We start from the raw sequence: 20,561 nt of genomic DNA, 5'->3' as shown, positions 1-20,561 counted from the left end.
CAACGCACAACCACACGTACTTAAATATCATTCATCTGGAGTAGACACATGCGCAGTAAGACGTATTAGGACTCTTAATAGTTAGCTCATTCTAATTAAATAAGTGTCTTCTTTTGTGATTGACCGCCTCCGTGGTGTAGTGGTTAGAGCGTCCGCCCGGAGAGCGGAAGGTCGCGGGTTCGATCCCCAAAGACGTTAAAATATGGTACTTGTTGGTCCCTGCCTGCCGCTCGGCAATAATGGGTACAACAAGGACTGGTCAGCTCGGAGTCAGTATAATGTGTCTGAGTGGGGTATTCATGCTTCACTGCGACATGGTATCTCAGTGGGCTAGCACTATAAAACACCTTTCTGGGCCAGTACAAGCAGCCGCACATACACATACACACGCATGCACGTCGTCATAAGAGCGAAATATTTTCAAGCACGACGTTAAACCCAATTTCACCTCACCTCACCTCACCTTTTGTGATTACTTCATGTTGTTCCACTGAGATCGGTACGTTTTTCAGTTTACCGTAAAAAATAGGCGCAAGTTGCTTTTGTTAGAATTCCCAAAATCCTTGGGATCCTTCGTGCATTCGAAGACTTTATATATTTATGTTTCTGTTTATATCGGTAATCGTTTGCCTAATATTATTCTCTTGTCATTCGCACTGCCAGTGGTGGGATTGTGGTATAGCTTAGTGGTTAAAGCGTTCGCTCGTCACGCCGAAGTTCCGGGTTTGACTCCCTGCATGGGTACAATGAGTGAAGCCCATTTTTTCTGGTGTCCCCCGCCGTGATGTTGCTGGGATATTTCTAAAAGCGGCGTAAAACTAAACTCACTCTTAACTATTCAGACACAACATATCTATTTATCCGCCTGTTAAGGATTGACATGAAATTTGTTCAAAGATATTGGATACATGGTGTCAAGCCGACCTAACGTTAACCTAATGGGAAGCAGTGTTTAGGGTGACATAGCGGGAAGTTCATATGTGAACAGCACGAGGCAAGTACCTTAAACATCACCCTCCCCACCCCACACCCTCACTTAACCACATCTCATTTGGGTGATTTATGGTGAATGGTTAAAAGAGGCATTTCAACCACTAGATTCGTGACATCCGCTGCCATTTAGGAGAAAAGCCACGGGCCAAAGCCAAAAAAAGAAAAAAGAAAAGAAAAAGCATTATTTATTCAAAGCTTTACGATATGTAACGTCAAGCCATCCTGACCGACTGGTAATGTCTGCAATATTAACAGAGAATTAACATCTCTTATTCAGTGGCGTTAAGCTCGTCGCGGCCACAAGTTTCGCTGATCATCTAAATTTTACTGCTAACAGTCATGATATCAGTTTTAAGAAACCAAATTGTGTAAAAAATGAGCTAGTGAGTTTAGCTTTACGCACAAGCAACATCTCGGCGGGGAGCACCAGGAATATAATCTTCACACATTGTACCCCTGTGGGGAATCGAACCCGGCATGACGAGCGAACGCTTTAACCAATAAGCCACCTCACCGCCCCTAAATATACAAATAAATACTAAAGCAATAAATTGCCTGCGAATTCCATCATGTTCCTTTCGATTTCCCGAGCCTTGCTTTGTAAAACATTGTAGCATTAACATATTTTACGATTATACCTGACTCGCCATGTTGATACCATAAAGCAGGTTAAGAATCTTGAAAAATCTGACAGTTTTATTCAGTTTTTGCTTGGAGACACGACCAGAATGTGCATGTGTGCCACTTCAAGCCATAAAGTTTGAGTGTATCTTACGCTAGCTTCCTTTACCACATAGATATTGAACTTGCAATAACCATATATGCATAGGGATTTGCAATTCATGATTTAGGTGAAACTTTCATATGCAATATGTTTTATTCGGATACGCAATAAGCACTTGGTATGAATCATGATTGATACAGATTAATAAATGCCAAAATATAACTGTGAAAAAATTGTATGTATGTGTATGTGTGTGTGCGTGTGCGTGCGTGCGTGCGCGCGCGCGCGTGTGTATGTTGGTGTCATCGTACCATCAAATGTGTTGTCACGGACAAAACTGATGATAATCAGCACAATATTGCAACAAAACATGGAAAATTGAATGGAACATTTTGTAGGCAGTTTGAGCCATGTAAACAGAATGTGTTATCGTGTGACGAACAAAACACAGACACCATGATATCTGTGTGATCGGCTGCCAAGCTTTGATAGCACTGGTAGCGGGCAGGGTTACAGCAACTGTAACTGTCCTGGCAAATGTTCATGAAAGCAGGCGGTGTCTATGTTAACAATCAGGTAGCATGTGTTCAAGCCACTGTCAATAGTTTCATGCCAGGAATTGAAAATGTTTGAATAAATACACATACGGGTGTAGGCAGTAACTCGTTATACATACAGGTGTACACAGTTACTCGTTATACATACTGGTGTAGACAGTTACTCGTTATACATACGGGTGTAGGCAGTTACTCGTTATACATACTGGTGTAGACAGTTACTCCTCATACATATGTATGTAGGCAGGTATTTGTTATACACACGTGTGTAGACAGTTACTCGTTATACATACGTGTGTAGGCAGTTACACCTCGTACTATGTAGATAGGCAGGTGCTCGTTCTACATTCGTGTGAAGGCAGTTACTCGTTATATACACGGGTGTAGACAGTTACTCGTTATACACACGGGTGTAGACCATTATTCGTTATACATACGGGTGTAGACAGTTACTCGTTATACATACGGGTGTAGGCAGTTACTCGTTATACATACGAGTGTAGGCAGTTACTCGTTATACACACGGGAGTAGGCACTTACTTGTTATACACATGGGTTAGACAGTTACTCGTTATACAAACGGGTGTAGACAGTTACGCGTTATACAAACGGGTGTAGACAGTTAGTCGTTATACACACGGGTATAGACAGTTACTCGTTATACACACGGGTGTAGACATTTACTCGTTATACACACGGGTGTAGACAGTTAGTCTTTATACACACGGGTATAGACAGTTACTCGTTATACACACGGGTGTAGATATTTACTCGTTATACACACGGGTGTAGACAGTTACTCGTTATACATACAGGTGTAGACAGTTACTCGTTATACATACAGGTGTACACAGTTACTCGTTATACATAGAGGTGTACACAGTTACTCGTTATACACACGGGTATAGACAGTTACTCGTTATACACACTGGCGTAGACATTTACTCGTTATACACACGGGTGTAGACAGTTACTCTTTATACACACGGGTATAGACAGTTACTCGTTATACACACGGGTGTAGACAGTTACTCGTTATACATACAGGTGTACACAGTTACTCGCTATACATACAGGTGTACACAGTTACTCATTATACATACGTGTGTCCGCAGGTACCCGTGATACATACGTGCCGGCAGGACCATTATTTTACATGCGTTGATGAGGTCTTGACATCTGCTGAATGACTTCCAAGACCACTGCAAGAGTGATCGTAACAGTTTATTCTACCAAAAATCTGTCAATTTTGTTTACAAAAAGCAAAATAATTTCTGTTAAAATATCCTGAGAGAAAGAAATACAGGATCACAGGAAAATTCAAGCGTTCCTTTATTATTTTCCAGTTTTCATCACCACAGCGCTATTCAAAGCTGGTGATGAAAACTGGAAAATAATAAAGGAACGCTTGAATTTTCCTGTGATCCTTTATTTCTTTCTCTCAGTATATTTTTCAACTGAACTGGCAACAGAACATCCATTTTGAGGCTAATATTGAATTAATCACTCTATGCTGAGCTCAAATACTGTTTGTGATTTCAATACTGTTTCAAATACAAATTGGCAGTTATCAATAAAAAAATATATATTTTAACTCGATTCAGTTCTTGTGAACATACTTTTTTACTTTTTCCACCAAGGGACTGAATTTAGTTCTACGCCGCTTTTAGCAATATTCCAGCAATATCACGGCAGGGGTAGGTAAGGACATAAAATAATATGTCAACAATGCACAAGTTGGTGGTTAACAATCAAATGTATTAACTCGATTCGATTCTTGTGAACATACAGTTTCCACCAAGGATAGACTTGTCATGAGTTCGGTATTATCCAAGCATTCATCCACAGCAACGGCCATCATTTCACGTAGCTACATTTCACAATGGCTTCCAGCACCTCATTTGACCGACACCCTGCGTGGGTGTGTAAGTCCTGTTTCATTCAAAGTTGTTTTTCATCGTGTGACGCCCATTTCTGGTGTCCCCCGCCGTGATATTGCTGGAGTATTGCTTAAAGCGGCGTAAAACTAAACTCACTTACTTACTTATTTTTCATCCTCCCTGACTTAAATCGTAGAATATATAATCCTGTACTGCTTGGCTAATTTGCGCAAAACAAATTGCCAACACCTGACGGAACGATGTAAATCCAGCTAGGTTGGTAGCAAAAGTCCAAAGGTCGATGGAATGGTGATCTACCTTCAGTTACTGACGATTTACATCCCATTGTTTTACATTGTGTTGTTCAGAATAGTTTTATGTTACATGTATATGCTAGCTTTAAATCTCTATCTGTGATCTTCTAGTTGTTTTACTTTCCTTTGTCGACAGCTGTTATGACATTACTTTATTTATTCTCAATGCATGACTTGTTTTAGTCACGATATGGCTGAAATACTGCCACATGTTGATTTAAGAAATATAGTTTTCCTTCAAGTTATTTTTTCTTTGATTTGAGTCGATTTCGGGTTTTTTACCGTATATATCCTTTAAATCCTAATTCACTCACCCATTCACTCATTCATTTCACTGATCCACACACATACCCTTTTATACAAAACCAGCGTCTTGCACAAGACCTGTCAACTGTGACAGATCATCACTTGTTCTTCGGGATTTGAAAACCAACCAGTTTTGTCTTGTTACCAAATGATTTATAAAAGTGGTAGCAAGATCTTGGAAATCTGGTTCTTCGACTGATATATATTCCAGTCTCATTGCGTTTTGTCACCAATGGAGCACACGATGTGGAACCAGCCGCGTATTTGACAGTCCGGTACAGGCTGTAGAGCAGCCCGGAGTTGAAATTCCTATTCCTGTGAGTCCTCCCTTCGAAGTTACCAGCCTTCGTCGTCTGATGAACTGCCAGAATCGTGGCAGTTCCGTCTATCACCGTGTGGTCAAGTTTGCATGAGTTCAACACAAGCCAGTTATCATAAGCTGGACGTCCAACCACAATCCCAGGGATGCTTCCCCAAGGAAATGTCGGATCAGTTATAAAATAATCCTCAGCAAGAGTTATAAAAAGTCTGCCTCTTTGTTTGGCAATGATAGAGAGTCTTTCTATACTTGTTCCTTCAGCAACTGTCACCTTTTGAACATTAGTCCTTTGACCGGTAATCAATATTGGATTCGTCGGAGGAAAGTATCTTGACACAATGGTTTTCAAAGTACTGATCAATCCTTCATCAAATAATATATCTCCATTTGAGTAAGCGTAGAATTTGGATTTGAACTTACGGATAACGTCTAAAAACATATATTTTAAAACAGGAATTCCGGAGGCAGCTGACTTACTGACCGGAAGTACCTCCCATCCATGTTGGATAATGTCATTTGCTTCTTTTATGTTGCAGCTAAAGAACACAGGTCTGATATGAGGTTTGAGATTTGCCCAGTTTTTCAGCGTGTTATTCCTCACCGTTATTCCCTATTCGTTTGCAGGCCAGGTGGTAAACATAGTCAAGAGAGGTGTGACTGGAAGTGAAACGTTGGCTTCTTTCGTGTCATTAGGTTTGGAAGAACGCGGAACGTGGAGACTGAGCCCGAAAGAGACAGCCCAGTGGTGTTGCATATGGAATGAGTTGTGCAGATACAGGTAGCCAAAAGGTGAGACGCTGGCAAGGAGCAGAGCAAGCTTGATGCAATGGCCGGCTCGCAAATTGAACAGCCCTCCAAAGTGTATACTCCGCATTGTGTTGACATGATCTGAAATGAGACGAATTGTTGTGTAGACATGAGCGAGTGAGATTGTAAGAGACACGTGAACTTAGATCGTAGCCTATTCCACTACTGAAACTTAAATCCTACCGCCTTAAAGGGACAACACTCTTCCAACACTCGTTCAGTGCAGAACATTATGTGTTTTCAAATAATTGCTTTTTATTTTCATATAAAATATTACCCATTTCTACCCAGTTTCTTAATTTCCTATGAAACAAGTTCTTTCTGTGTAGCATAAGCCATGGTCATACTGATATACCCCTAAGGAGATCATTTTCGCGGGGACAGGATCATCTCACTGTGCAGACAGTTTAAAAAAGAATACAAAAGAAGTGAAACAACCTCATAATTTTTTAAACTACAAGTAAAATTGATAGAGATTTTGTTGCGAATATGAATTTTTATTGAATACACTGTCTCATGTTCAAGGTATTACAAGGCCCAGTTTGAATGAAAATAGAATCTATTCCTCATTACAATTCATACATGCATGCTACTACTCGAAAATCCATTCTCACCAACACCCATCTCTCATTCTCTCTTCTATCATTCATCCGATGGCGTACCAAATTGCCCACTATTCATTTGCCCTCAAACAAATAACCCGTGAAGGTCCGGGTTAGAATGAGCCTTCAGTAACCAATGCTTGTCTTGAGAGGCGACTAACATGTTAACCTGAATTGTCAGCAAGATATTTTAAGAACGGTTCACTGGATTTTCTTCATAGACTTTCAAGACCTCCCTTGAATGTTTTTCAATAAGGAATTTCTTTAGTACTAGTTTTGCATTTTTCATACCCTATGACATTCATGTCAAGGTCAAAGTCAGTCTTGAAAATGTGTGTGTGTTTAAACAACTAAAGAGCAAGATGTTTTTGTTGACATTTAACTTCATCTTAAACTTTCATTACTTTATAAGTTTGATTTGATAATTTGCGGCGGGGGATTATGTCACCTTAGTGACAATGCTTGTTCATTTTGTCATAATATAGTTCCCATAAGAATTGCATGAACAAAAGACCGTACATGATATCATCTGAGATTTTATAAGGTAATGAGACATTTCTTTTTAAAATAAATGAACAATTTGGAACATTGGTCTTAATCATATATATACCTTAGATTAATAAACTGCAACATGGATGTCTAACCCACTTACAGACACTTTATATTCGCAGAGAATGGATTCCACTGGCCTTGCCACTGATGAGAGGGGAGAGTATACTTGGACCTCCACCTGAAAATATTAAGTAGGGAGACAGAGTTAAAAAATACAATCATTTTCGTGAACTTTATAAGTACAGAAACCTCCGGTTAAACATACAGTATCATGCATTAACATACATATAACAATATATGAAGTCCGAATAGAGTTCTTGAGGATGGCATTCCACTTCTCCAGTAGTGCAGCCTCAAGTTCCCGGATGTTTCGCATCTGCTGTCGCCGTGAAATACTTTGACCAATTTCGTCCCACAAGTGCTCCATGGGGGATACATCTGGCGACTGTGCTGGCCAATGAATAACCTGGATGTGTTGCTGGGCCAGCTACTGCATTGAAAATCTTGTGTGTGCCCGTGGTGCTGATTGAAGACAAATACGATGTGATTCTGAAGAATCTGCTCACGGTAATAAAGGGCATTAACTCTCCCTTGACAGACATGAAGGCATTCCTGTGATTGAAATTTATTCCACCCCAGACCATGACACTCCCATCACCCAGAGGTGTCACTAACTGCTTAACGTCATACGCATGATGACGACATAGCTATTACCGTTATGTGTCGCCTATGACGACACTCAGCTTTCATTGTACACCTGAAGAGCCGTTGAACAGCGAAAGATCTTGTGCAGATATAAAGGGAGATTTGACAAGAAGAAATATCTGGACTCCTATTTTATATATTTTTACACTTACACACAGGTACATACTTAAATGTATACATACATAGAAACATGTATACACACATATGCATTACTCTCATTTATTACACAATTGAATTATACACATACATTATAACCATATACATTACATATGTTTGACGTAAGAGGCGACTAACGGGATCGGGTGGTCAGGATCGCAGACTTGGTTGACACGTCATCGTATCCAAATTGCGTACATCGATTCTCATGCTGCTGAACACTGGATTCTCTTGCCCAGAGTCGTATATTGACAGACCGCCACCATATACAAAAGTATTCGCGATTTCCAGTAAATGTGGGAAATACGAATACAAAAAAAGCTAATAATCAAATGTAGATAGAAAACATATTACTTAAGCGCCGACGAAAATCCGCGAAAGTAACTGCGCGTGTTACGCTACTTCCTGTATGACGTCCTATATGATGTTTGCTCCAATGGTTTAGCGCAGACGAACGTGAACAAACATGGATCGGAAGTCTGCAGAAGGCAATAATAAAACGCTGTGGACGCTATATTTTCGTGATGTTTTGTTCACGGCGAACCAAAGTATTCCAATACAAAACCCAACATAAACCTTGCCAGCACTGACCCGTTGGAAACCCGTTACCTATCATTCCCTCAGCTCGGAGCTTACTTGATGGTATATCATATTCCTCTGGGTCAAAGCATACATTTCGTTGCTTTTTATCCCCCGCCGCGCGTTTAGCGCGAAGCAGGGGATATGCTATTAGGCTCCGTCCGTCCGTACGTACGTACGTTTGTGGTGGCAGCTGAAGCAGTAGAAGCTGCAGCTCTCTCACAACGTTTCTTTCTTGCCCCATTCCCGTCTGAGGCACCACAGAGCCAGTCCTTGGCTGATTTCTCCATTTCGTGGTCTGTTGCATTCTTAAAGGCTTGATTTCTTCGTACGGCTTCAGTTAAATAAAAACATTGATTTATTTAATATCACTATGATTGTAATAGTCAATTAGCATTTGGGAATTAGCTGTTATTCAGCATCTAGCTCATGCACTGAATGCTCAAAACTCATTTTGCTGTTTTCTAACATTTTCCCATCATAATTTTCAAATGCATTAATTTTAGTAATCATATGAACATTGTCTTAAAAAACCACAAAACATCCAGGGTCATTTACAATAATTCTAGAAGTGAATCACTTGTTTCTACCATGACACATTCTGAATTAAAATCACATGTCTAATTCAACTTCAAGCCTCAAATCTAACATGCATTTTCACATAAAAATCATTTTGTCTACTTGTTAGGTACCATACTGTTAGTGAATATACAACATTTATGTTAATAAGAATATTAACTTACTAAATAAACATTCATGCAGTAAAATATGACTCTTGATGTGTTTGCCTTTAACCGGAATCGAACCGATGTCTAAAGACTTTTAGAGTACCATTCAAAAGCTTCATTACATCTGATGTCAGTATTAGAAATATACACATAGTTGTGATGCACATAAAAGTATGGACCCATCATACTTGTGATGAACTAAAAAGTGTGTGAGCCTTTCACACTTGTGCAAGAACTAAACATATGTGAACCTTTCACCCTTGTGCAAGAACTAAAAAGTGTGTGAGCCTTTCACACTTGTGCAAGAACTAAAAATGTGAGCCTTTCACACTTGCTGAAAAAACAATATGTATGCAAATCTAAAAGGGAATTCACTGTAAGGGGCGATGAACCCTATACTTTTGTCTTGCTTCAGCCATAACGGTGCAGAACTCCAGCAGTATCTTGAATTGAATTTACAATGTAATATTTACATATTTCTTCATGTTGTTATTTGATCAAATTACATATCGTTACCCATACGGGTGAGGAGATCCCTTCTAATATCTTTTTGATTTTTGCACAGTGTGCAATTTAGCGATTCTCGACATTGATTGGTTGATCGTATATTTGTAGATTTTCATAGGATGCCGGAACTACTTTCACAACACTGTTCAATCATAATATTTCATCGATTCATTGGTCAATTTACCCTGTTGTAATTGCAATGATTCGAGATTTCAAAACAGAACCAAAAACAATCGATTTTGATGCTTATTTAATGCTTCATTTCATACTTCATTAACAATATGGCATCGTTTACGCAACAAAATGTTTTTTAGTAAAAAACGTCTAATTATATTTTGTAAACAAACATCATACATGGCTACCCAGTTAACTGCAATCAACGTCAATGAACTGGTCAAGGTGGACGGATTCATATGACACTGGATGTGTAACGAAAATAATACCACTAAAATCCTTTCGCGTGTATATGATAAACACTGAACACGGTGAAATGAAAGTCGCAAGGTATATAATATACTGAAAGTGTTGCCGGAAACAATATCAAGCGAGTCGGCCTCTCGCCAAAATCTACACTTACCGGAGAGTGTCATAAATGACTTACTGCAACATGATTGTTTAACCCCCAGTCGAAAACAAAACTTTTCACAGGTTTGTTTCTGTTTTTGACCACGATCTTGAAAACATATTGGCTGCTAACAAAAACTGTTGTCGACTCGGACTCGGACTAAATTTAGAGTTATCGTTCCTGACAAGGACATTGACGAGAGCCAAAACTAGGTCACAGTAGGTTTCATCAAAATGTTGACAAACGTTCATAATTGTGTATATCGTCTTCTTAAAATATAGTTTCACCATTCCTGCGTTTTATTGTTGCCTTGCAGATTTTCACTGTTTTATAAGTTAATGTTGAAAAATATTGACAGGTTTTTGCTGTTTTGTATACAACAGTAACCCACCTTCTGACACGAATAGTCTAGATCGACACATTTGCGACCTACAACTATATATTGAATATGTGATTGCACTCGTTGAAATATACTTAGACATTTTACAAAGGTTGATGAAATAGCCATCAAACAAATTTTGGAACTGTTGAATTGTATTGTTTTTCGTTTCGCTTTCTAAAATACTATCATAAATCGTGCTACTGGTGCATAGCGTCACCAAGTACCACGGCTAGAATGGTGTGTCACTCGCGGAATAGAGAGTAATACCGCGAAAAACGTAACACGAATTACAGCAGACCTTCTTGGTTAAGGATACAATGTCAGCACACCTGGATGTTGGTCAACCCTCGCGGAAGCTGACGAGGGTTTCTGGAGATTGCCGATGTAATGACATCGACATTCACTACACTCTCCCTTGTTTTATAAAGACCCTCAGCATATTTATTTTAATAGGAAGGGTGCCGCACCGCTTCTTAAACCAATCTTAAACTTGGTGTTAAAATAACACAAAATAACTATACACACTCACACTATCACCTTCCGGCAGAGGGTAACTCGCTACTCCCGGTTAGATACCCACAATCCCGGCAGAGCGTAACTCGCTACTCCCAGGGTGTCTAAATCCAAATACACCTCTCTCTCCTCTCCTACTCCCCGACGTAATGCGGAAAATTGCATCGCACATTGTTGGTAACACCGAGGTATGGCGAGTCCGTCTCCAGGAGGAGGTTGTCCTTCCAGGAAGGCTGTGTTGGTATGGACGCTGGCCACATCTCTGGGTCACAGAAGCATGTGACGCCACCCACCAGCTTGACCGGTTAACTCGGAGCCTGTACTGGTGTCCAATCCACGAGAGTGTCTAATGGAGACTCAACAGTCGTATCCCGGAACAGCCTTCTGCAGGTCCTATCCGCGTGGAAATGGCTGTCGAATGCTTCTGCGAGGTCCTCATCAGCGGGTGGAATGGATGATGGTAAGCGAACCACAAACGTCGTTTCAGTGGCTTATGTGGCGTCAGACGGGAACCTCTCCGCGTCTAACTGCTGACCTGGGTCTTCCTCAGGTGGGAGCCGCTCCACACCGTCTGCCATAGGTATATAATCCGCCACAGCCTGACGCTCCCGGAACAGATCGGCAATCAAGTCGCGCCGGGCTGGGGTAAGGTAGTTAATTACCAGGGCCAACCACCTTGGGTGTAGGAGTGCCGCTGGCCCAGCACCACGAGGAATGTCGCTGCTGCGGATCTGACTCCACCCGGCTGCCGAACAAAGGGCTCCAAGGCAACGTGAGTATCTCTGACATTCAGCCCTCAGAATTTCGTGACTTACATTCAAGACTGTCATCAACTCCTCCGGTGTCCCGTATCGCTGCACAAACAGCCACAGTGCCAAAGGTTTGAGGATGAACAGGCATGGCTGGATGACGTCCTGTGATCCATCCCCGGCCCAAAACTGTCTAATACAGGGCAGTACATGAACAGCAAGTAGATGGCTGTCCCGGTCCATGATGGGGGCACGGCAATTGTGTATGATGCATTCGGATGTTGCAGCTGCAGACGCTGAAGTGCATGTCCCATTTGTATCGTCAACATGGTCCACCGATGGGAGGGGGAGGCCACCTTGCCCCTCATCCGTTGATGTCTGCGACGTGCTGGTTGCATCCACCGTTGTTGCCAGAAGGAGGTCAACTCGCCCCTTGTCTGTTAATGCCTCGGGTGTCCCACAAGGCAGTATTTTGTCTGTCACGCTCTTTAGTATTAGAACAAATAGCCTTTCAGAGGTTTTAAGTGATTCAATCGATGGAACCCTTTTCATGGATGATTTTAATATTTCTTGCCGTGGTAAAAAATGCGAACTATTGAGAGACAATTACAAATTTGTGTCAACAAAATTCATAGATGTGTTTAAATTTTCGAAATCCAAACCCAATTGTCTACATTTTTGTAGGAAATACAAACCCCATAAAGATCCTGAATATTCATTAAATGGCAAACCCATCAAAGTTGTCAAGGAAGCTAAGTTCCTTGGTCTCATCTTTGACTCGCATTTAACCTTTCTGCCACATTTCAAACGTCTAAAAGCCAAAAGCCTGAAGGCACTCGACTTGTTGAAAGTCGTTTCGAATTCAAAGTGGTGAGGGGACCAAACCACCCTCCTTCATTTGTATAGATCACTGGTCCGATTGAAACTTGATTACGGCTCTATCGTATATGGTGGGGCCTGTAAAAGCAACCTCAAACTACTTGATTCTATCCATCACCAGGGTCTAAGACTTTGTCTTGGGTCTTTCAGAACCTCTCCCATCTACGTTGAGGCCGATGAGCCATCTTTAAAACTTCGCCGTATCAAATTGTCTTTACAATAGATCACAAAGTTATATTCTAATGAATCCAATCCTGCTCACAACTTCGTTTTTAATCCTCTTTATGAGGATTTGTATAATAAAAAACTTCACTTGTTCCTCCACCTCTTGGGATAAGAATCCAACAATATATTTCTGATGCTGGCATTGAGTTGGAGAATATATCTCCTTCCCGTCTTCGTTATTCCCCTCCTTGGCAATTAGTGAGGCCACAAAGTTTTAAAAATCAGAAACTAACGAATTACAATATAAACAGGAATATAATCAATTAAAAAGTAAATATTATACATACAAGCCCTTATTTACAGATGGATCCAAGGATGGTGGCGCAGTGGCTTGTGCCACTGTCGTTGGATCCAGAACAATATCTTCTAGATTACCGGATAATAGCTCTATTTTTACAGCAGAAGCAAACGCAATACTAACAGCTCCTAAATATATTAATAGACACCCCAAATTTAAACAATACATAATTTCCAATGTTTTCCAATGTGGCTGAGTCAGTGAAATACTAATATTTACCAAACAAAATTCTAAAGGAGCCTTTCTTCAAGCAGTGACTTAAAGCCATACATAGCTAGACTTGCTTAGATTATAGACTTCATATAAGGCATCATAGATATTTCAAATAAGATGGTACAGTACCCTTGGCCTCATTTGGGTATTGCCTCACCACTTGCGAATTAAGCGTTGGCAGATGTAAATGTTACTGAAGAAGTTGGTCCTCGCCAGCCATGGGCGTTTGGTATGTTTATTCTGTAACCCGAACCTTGCACTGAGTTTTCCTGCAGATTATAACAAACGCTGAACCTGGGAATATCTAGATATGCTTCATTTAGGGTGTAAGCATTACAGTAAGGGCTGGGCGGAAGGGGAAATAATATCGTTATGTGACTATGATACAGCAGAGACCATATAATAGACTATTATATGGTCTCTGGATACAAATTGGGACAAGATATGGAAAACAAAATATTTTGACAACAGACCATTGTTTGGGTCTTTTAATTGTAAATATGATTCAGATAGCTTAACCTAGATTTAGATACCTTCGAATGTACATTTGGTTGAAACTGGAAAGTATACATTTATAAGAACGAATGTTTACTTATAATCCAAAAGTATAACAGCACGAGTATCCATTTTGTCTTCTACCCGTAACTACATACGCTCAATCACATGTGTCTCCAGGTCACGGAGCATCAGTGGTTTAGGGGCCCGTATTGCAATTCTCGTGCGTTTCCATGTGTTGTTGACGCGGCATGCACGCCTTGTAACATCACTATTTGATTAGGATTCACAAACACATGCTCGTGATATGGTTGGAATCGTGCCACGGATTTGCAGATATTTGTCATGGAGGTTTTTATGTAGGTGGCTTTAAACTCGCTTTTAAAAAGGCCTATAGGTTCGATCACATTAATATTCGTTTTACAGCTTCTGTTCTCTTAACATGCTCACGTCAAAACTGATTTAAATTCTGATCGCAGATAAAAGAATAAGACACTAAATAGTATGCCAAATTATCGTTACCATGACAACCCTGTGATATTTCACCTTATGTAAGAGAGTAATAAATACGATGCTAGGTATGGCAGTACTACTGCAGATGATAGTGTATGTCGTAAATTTCATTAAGTTGCTGCAGTGCTATCCTTAATCACTGGGTATCTATACAATTATATGTGTGATGGAGGAGAACATGCGTCGCTACTTTTCTAAATAATCTGAATACATGTATGCAGCGTGAAACCGGCAGATACCTATAGAAGAAAGTGTTTGCCAACCTGTAACAACCATGTCCCGTGTCTGTGAAGGGGATATAATGTGGGAATGAATGACATGTACTTTCATCTGGGCCCGTTTATGATGATACATATTGCGATCTTTCACAATAATCTCACTGGCTATCAGATTGAGGGTACGTTTCAAACATAACCGGTATTTCTATTATTGTATTTATACAGCAACATTCTTCGAACTTTCTCCATATACGTCTGCCAGATACATCGCACACTACCCCTTTCTCTCTTGATCTTCTCAAACGACTGTTGCAAGTTCGAAGAATCCTGGTCAAAGTAGATAAGTCTTAAGACTATTCCCTACAAATCTGTAACATACACATTGTACCCTAAATGGGTAGAGCTTCCGTTCGGGGGAATATCAGAAGGACAGCGATACCATTATCTCCAATGTTGCAGAAATCACTCCACTTACTTAGGAAAACAATAACCCACTGAGATATTGCATTCTTGTTGGAATCAATATGTTCGGCACCTGTCAGATCTGAACTTGAACATGCGAGGTCTGCGTCTACGTCAGGCTAAAGGTCTGCAAGATGTTTAGCAACACTGGGGCGTAATAGTCATAGGCCTGCTCCTAACAACGGAATATATATCTTGTGAGAAGGACTTCTCCGACAGGGAAAATTACAGCAGTGCAACATCACATTTACTTGTGTGACATTTGCTTTCGGAATCTGGGTTTATGGATCGTCAATTTAAACAGGACAATCAAGACGAATTTCACAAAAGGCACGGAGGTCCAACATGCCTATGGTATATTCAGAGAACGCACCCTCCTGTGCTATCCGGTCATAATCGCTACACGATAAAAACTATTTTTCATTTCATGAGTCAGTGTTTCCGCTGGGTATTATTTTTACCGGCCACAGTGTCCGGCGATCATTTCATTTTCCGGTCCTGTACGCAATCTGGCGGTCACAATTTATATAAGAGTTATGCAATGATACTTAAATTCAATAAAGACAATAAAACCATACCTTTTAGAGTTTTCTGTTTTTATTTCGGAAAATGACTCTTGCTTTTTCGATGTTCTTTTCTCCTGCGTGCATGTTTAATGTCATGAGAGTATTCAACCGATCCTGTGACAGTCGATTGCGTCGGGGATTGTGAACCAGATTTTGGAGGCTGAACCCCCTCTCTGCAGCCACGCTGCTCACTGGGATTGTCATGGCAATCTTTGCCAACACAGCAAAGTCTGGGTAAATGTCACCATATTCCATAATAATGGCACGACAATTTGTTTCCAGTGAAGCGGTGCCGAGACCACGGACAGTTGTTTTGTAATGGCTGAAGTCTTTCCTAGCACGGTCGCCATTGACAACGCCTGTGACATCATTTTCCTCTCGTCCAATCACAGGGCTGAACTGAGTTATCAACACGTCAAGGGAATCCCGAGCGTATGCGACAATGTCGTCTTGTGATTCAGGAAAACGAATGGGGTTCAGAACCTTATCAAGGCATGTCAAAACATGTAAACTCTCTTCTGGAAATCTAGCTTGTAGATTACTGCATAGTTCTTCAATAAATCCTTTTCTCATGTTTTGAAATGCACGAATAGAACCAGCATCTGCGTACTTGAGTTTCACGCCCCTGAAATATCCTTTCTGGAGATTTTCTGTGAAATACTTCTCACTTTCGCCTGGAGTTGTTATCAACTCCATCAGTGAAGTGCAAGTCGAATTTACTATTGGCATAACCATGCCAATGTTGAGATTTTCTTTCTGAAATATCTTTATCAACTTGTCCATGTAGTACAAGACATCCGAGAGCATGTAAGTGGTGGCAATGAACGAATACGTTTGGATCTTCTTCTGAATATTAACAGCTGCACTGTTATTTCTGTTGGCGGCCTCCTCTTCAATTTCCATAACGAGGGCTGGCCAATTGTTTTTTGCACTTTTGACGGCGTTTCCCACAGACAACCATCTGACACTGCATGGTTGTTTTAAACTTGAAAAGTCTGAATCCTCCAAAACTTGCGATAATTCGCGTAATCGGTTATACCGAGTTGCTGAATATTCCTACAGTTTATAAATGTCATTCAGTGTCCGTCGATATTCTGCTACTGTTTTAGATACTTTTGCAGCGTCTGCAGACGCCAGTGCCACCCTATGTGCAATACAATGCACGTGGATCATGTAAGGGGAAAACCCCCTTCATTCATTCTAAGACCAACACCGCTTCTCTTCCCCGTCATAACGGCTGCACCGTCTGAACCCAGTCCAATAACCTTTTCAAGAGGAATATTCCATTCTGCAAGTACTTCGTGCACTTTATTTGTCACGCATTCTGCTGTACCACTGTGAACGGAGTAGTTTCCAATAAATAGTGTTTCTGGCAACCCATTTGCGTTCAAAATTTTCACAAATATTATAAGTTTTTTTTCAACTGTCACATTTACAGTCTCATCAATGATGATTCCCACGAACTCACTTTTAGAAATTTTGTCTTTCATTTCATTCACCGTACTTTTTAGCAACGCATCTTCCATTTCTCCAATGCTATCGGAATGTGTGTAGACATCACCAGTCAAACTTGAACAGCCATTTTTTTTCTGTAACTCGATCAATCCAGAAAATTTAACAGTCGCCAAATTTTCTTGTGCCATGTATAATACAGTTCTCATCATAGCTGTTAACTTTGCATCAGATTTCTCAGTTGCAGCGTTCAGATGCGTAGTCATTGCATTTTGATGAAAACTTGTTGTTACAGCATGATGATGGGAAGCACTGTCACGATGTTCTCTTAATGCAGACTTTTTCAAATTTATACATCCTTTGGTGAATCCATTCACTTTTGCTGCATGTTCGCATATTTTACAGAACATTAAAACACTTCCACTGTCATCCTCGTAACGAAGCCATTTGAACTCTGTCAGCCACTCAGAATTAAATTTGCGTATTTTAGCTTTAGAGTTCCCACTTGAACAGAGGCTTTCCCCCTTTATTGAGTCGCTTACTGGTTTCTACATCTGTTCTCAGTTCATTTTGATCGTCTTCCGATTCACAAACCTTTCTTTTACCACCGAAGAAAGTGGAAAGCATCGTCTGCTTTTTACTGGCCATTTTCACGTTTGACAGTCACCATGTGCTTTTAACAATCTGATACGATCGTACATTTCCGCGACAATTCGTAAGCCTACATATTATTATAAGGGGACGAGATACAAAGAACACACAAATTATTCAGAATGACTGACAAAAACATTGACCAATCACATTTCGTACATTACGTCACGTGATTTGGTTTGTTTACGAGACGAAATCGTAAGTTCTCGAAACTATATTTAGATAGAAGTTATTCTTGAACGACTTCTCGTTGACATTGATATACATGGCATGACTTGTATTATGCATTTTATGATTTTATGTTTACCGGACACGAGGACCGGCAGCATTTGAATTTATCGGTCCTGGGCCATTTTTACCAGCAAAAAGCCGGCATATGCCGGAGAACGGAAACACTGCAGTTAACAAATCTAATTCTTTTAAAAATGCAATAATAAAATGGAGAACTTTTATTACTAAAAAGATCCTTCATAGTTCGTGATTTGAAATAGATACCCCTTGTGATGGAATATTCAAGACAGTCAAGCAAGACATGCTTGACCGTGATTCTTTCATCACAAGGGATCCTCACCTTTCAATAGGTACTCATGAGTATATCTTGTCTGTCCAATACGGCATCGTCGTATGATAACCTCTTCAAATCTGGACTGACAACCCAAGTAGGTGCAACCGATAGTTGGTTTTATATCATATAATTTATTGATACCTACTTGGGTGTCCCACTTCTTTTGCATCAGATCACGGATGTAAGTTCTAATGCTAGCTTTGTAATCAGAGTATGGGATAAGAAGTGGTGCCACAGATTTGTTGAGTGCTGCCTTGGCAGCAAAATCGGCCATTGTGTTCCCGGAAATGCCAATGTGGCTTCGTAACCAACAGAAGACGACGTCGTACTGGTCAGTAGCAAGATCATTATATAATTCAATAATTTCGATTACAAGTGGATGCTTGGAAGAAAGATTTTTGATAGCCCGAAGGCAAGAAAGAGAATCGGAAAAGAGTATGTATTGTTTGTATTTAGGGTGTCTAGTAATATATTTAAGAGCTGTTAGTATTTCGTTTGCTTCTGCTGTGATTATAGAGCTGTTATCAGGCAATCTAGAAGATGTTGTTTTGGAGCCAATGACAGTGGCACAAGCTACTGCGCCACCATCCTTGGACCCATCTGTAAATAAGGATTTGTATGTATTATATTTATTTCGTAATTGACTAAATTCTTGTTTATACTGTAATTCATTAGTTTCTGATTTTTTAAATGTGGTTAATGTTAGGTCAACGTGTGGCCAAACCAATTGCCAAGAAGGAGAAGAAAGCAAACGGGAAGGAGATTTTTTTACCTAAATCTGCCAGCAGCAGAAAGGCAAGGTTTGACTCTTAGTCCCAGAGGTGGAACAAGAGAAGACGTTTTATTGTATAGATCCTCATATAGAGGATTAAAAACACAGTTTAATGCAGGATTTGACTCATTAGAATATAGTTTTGTTACATACTGCAAGGATAATTTTATACGGGGTTGTGTAAGAGATGGCTCATCGGCCTCGACGTAGAGACTGTCAACAGGAGAGGTTCTAAAGGACCCAAGACAAAGTCTTAGATTTTGGTGGTGGACAGAATCTAATAATTTTAGGTTGCTTTTGCAGGCTCCACCATAAACGAAATAATCAAGTTTGGAACGTACCAGTGATCGATATAGATGTAGGAGGATAGTTTGATCCCCTCCCCACTTAGAATTGGAAACCACTTTCAAGTCAAGGGCTTTCAGGCATTTAATTTTAAGGGATTTAATATGTCGTAGAAACGTTAAGTGTGAGTCAAAAATAAAACCAAAGAACTTGGCCTCCTTCACAACTTTGATGGAAGTGCCATTTAGAGATAGTTCAGGTTCTTTATGCGGTTTGTATTTACAGCAGAAATGTATACAATTAGTTTTGGATTTAGAAAATTTAAAGTCGTTTTAAAGACACCATTTATTTATCTTGTTTAAACATAACTGCAGTTGCCATTCAATAGTATGCATATTTTTACCACGACAAGAAATATTAAAATCATCCACAAAAAGTGATCCATCGATTGAATCATTTAAAACCTTGGATAAACTGTTGATCTTGATACTAAACAATGTGACAGACAAAATACTACCTTGTGGGACACCCTGATCCTGATTGCAATGGTCTACAGGGTTGAACCAACTCGGACTTGAAATTGTGTGTCATTTAAAAAGTTGGATATAAATTGAGGCAAACGGCCAGCTCACATTAGAACCTACATCCTTGATCTGATGCAGAAGAAGTGGGACACCTAAGTAGGTATCAATAAATTACATGAAATAAAACCCTATATCGGTTACACTTACTTGGGTTGTCAGTCCAGAATTGAAGAGGTCATCATACAACGATGTCGTACTGGCCACACAAGATATACTCATGCATACCTATTGAAAGGTGAGGATCCTCCGTTTTGTATCCCTTGTGATGAGAACCACGGTCAAGCATGTCCTGCTTGACTGTGTTGAATTCTCCATATTAAGGGATAAATATTTCAATATCAAAACAGTAAAGGACCTTTTTAATAAACTTAATTATCTTTTAATCATTGATTTTTTAAAAAAGACAGATTTGTTTAATGAATTTTGATATCTGTTTTGTAAATAG

The 20,561-nt window shown here is 40.0% G+C and overlaps 1 protein-coding gene across 1 annotated transcript; it reads right to left on the bottom strand.

Moving 5' to 3' along the window:
* Nucleotides 1-3,621: 3,621 nt before the first annotated feature.
* On the bottom strand, nucleotides 3,622-8,784 carry LOC124278353. The gene is made up of 2 exons (XM_046714074.1): nucleotides 8,674-8,784; nucleotides 3,622-5,703 (listed from the first exon to the last, which is right to left on the bottom strand). Exons 1-2 carry the CDS (start codon nucleotides 8,782-8,784, stop codon nucleotides 4,873-4,875), a joined length of 942 nt encoding a protein of 313 aa, XP_046570030.1. The 3' UTR covers nucleotides 3,622-4,872.
* Nucleotides 8,785-20,561: the final 11,777 nt, after the last annotated feature.

Source organism: Haliotis rubra, unplaced genomic scaffold, assembly GCF_003918875.1.
Source record: "Haliotis rubra isolate DU_JTF1 unplaced genomic scaffold, ASM391887v1 Scf235, whole genome shotgun sequence".
In the NCBI taxonomy this organism is placed as follows: Eukaryota; Metazoa; Mollusca; class Gastropoda; order Lepetellida; family Haliotidae; genus Haliotis; species Haliotis rubra.
Note: the sequence above shows the minus strand (reverse complement) of the source record. Positions and strands in the feature narration are given on the sequence as shown.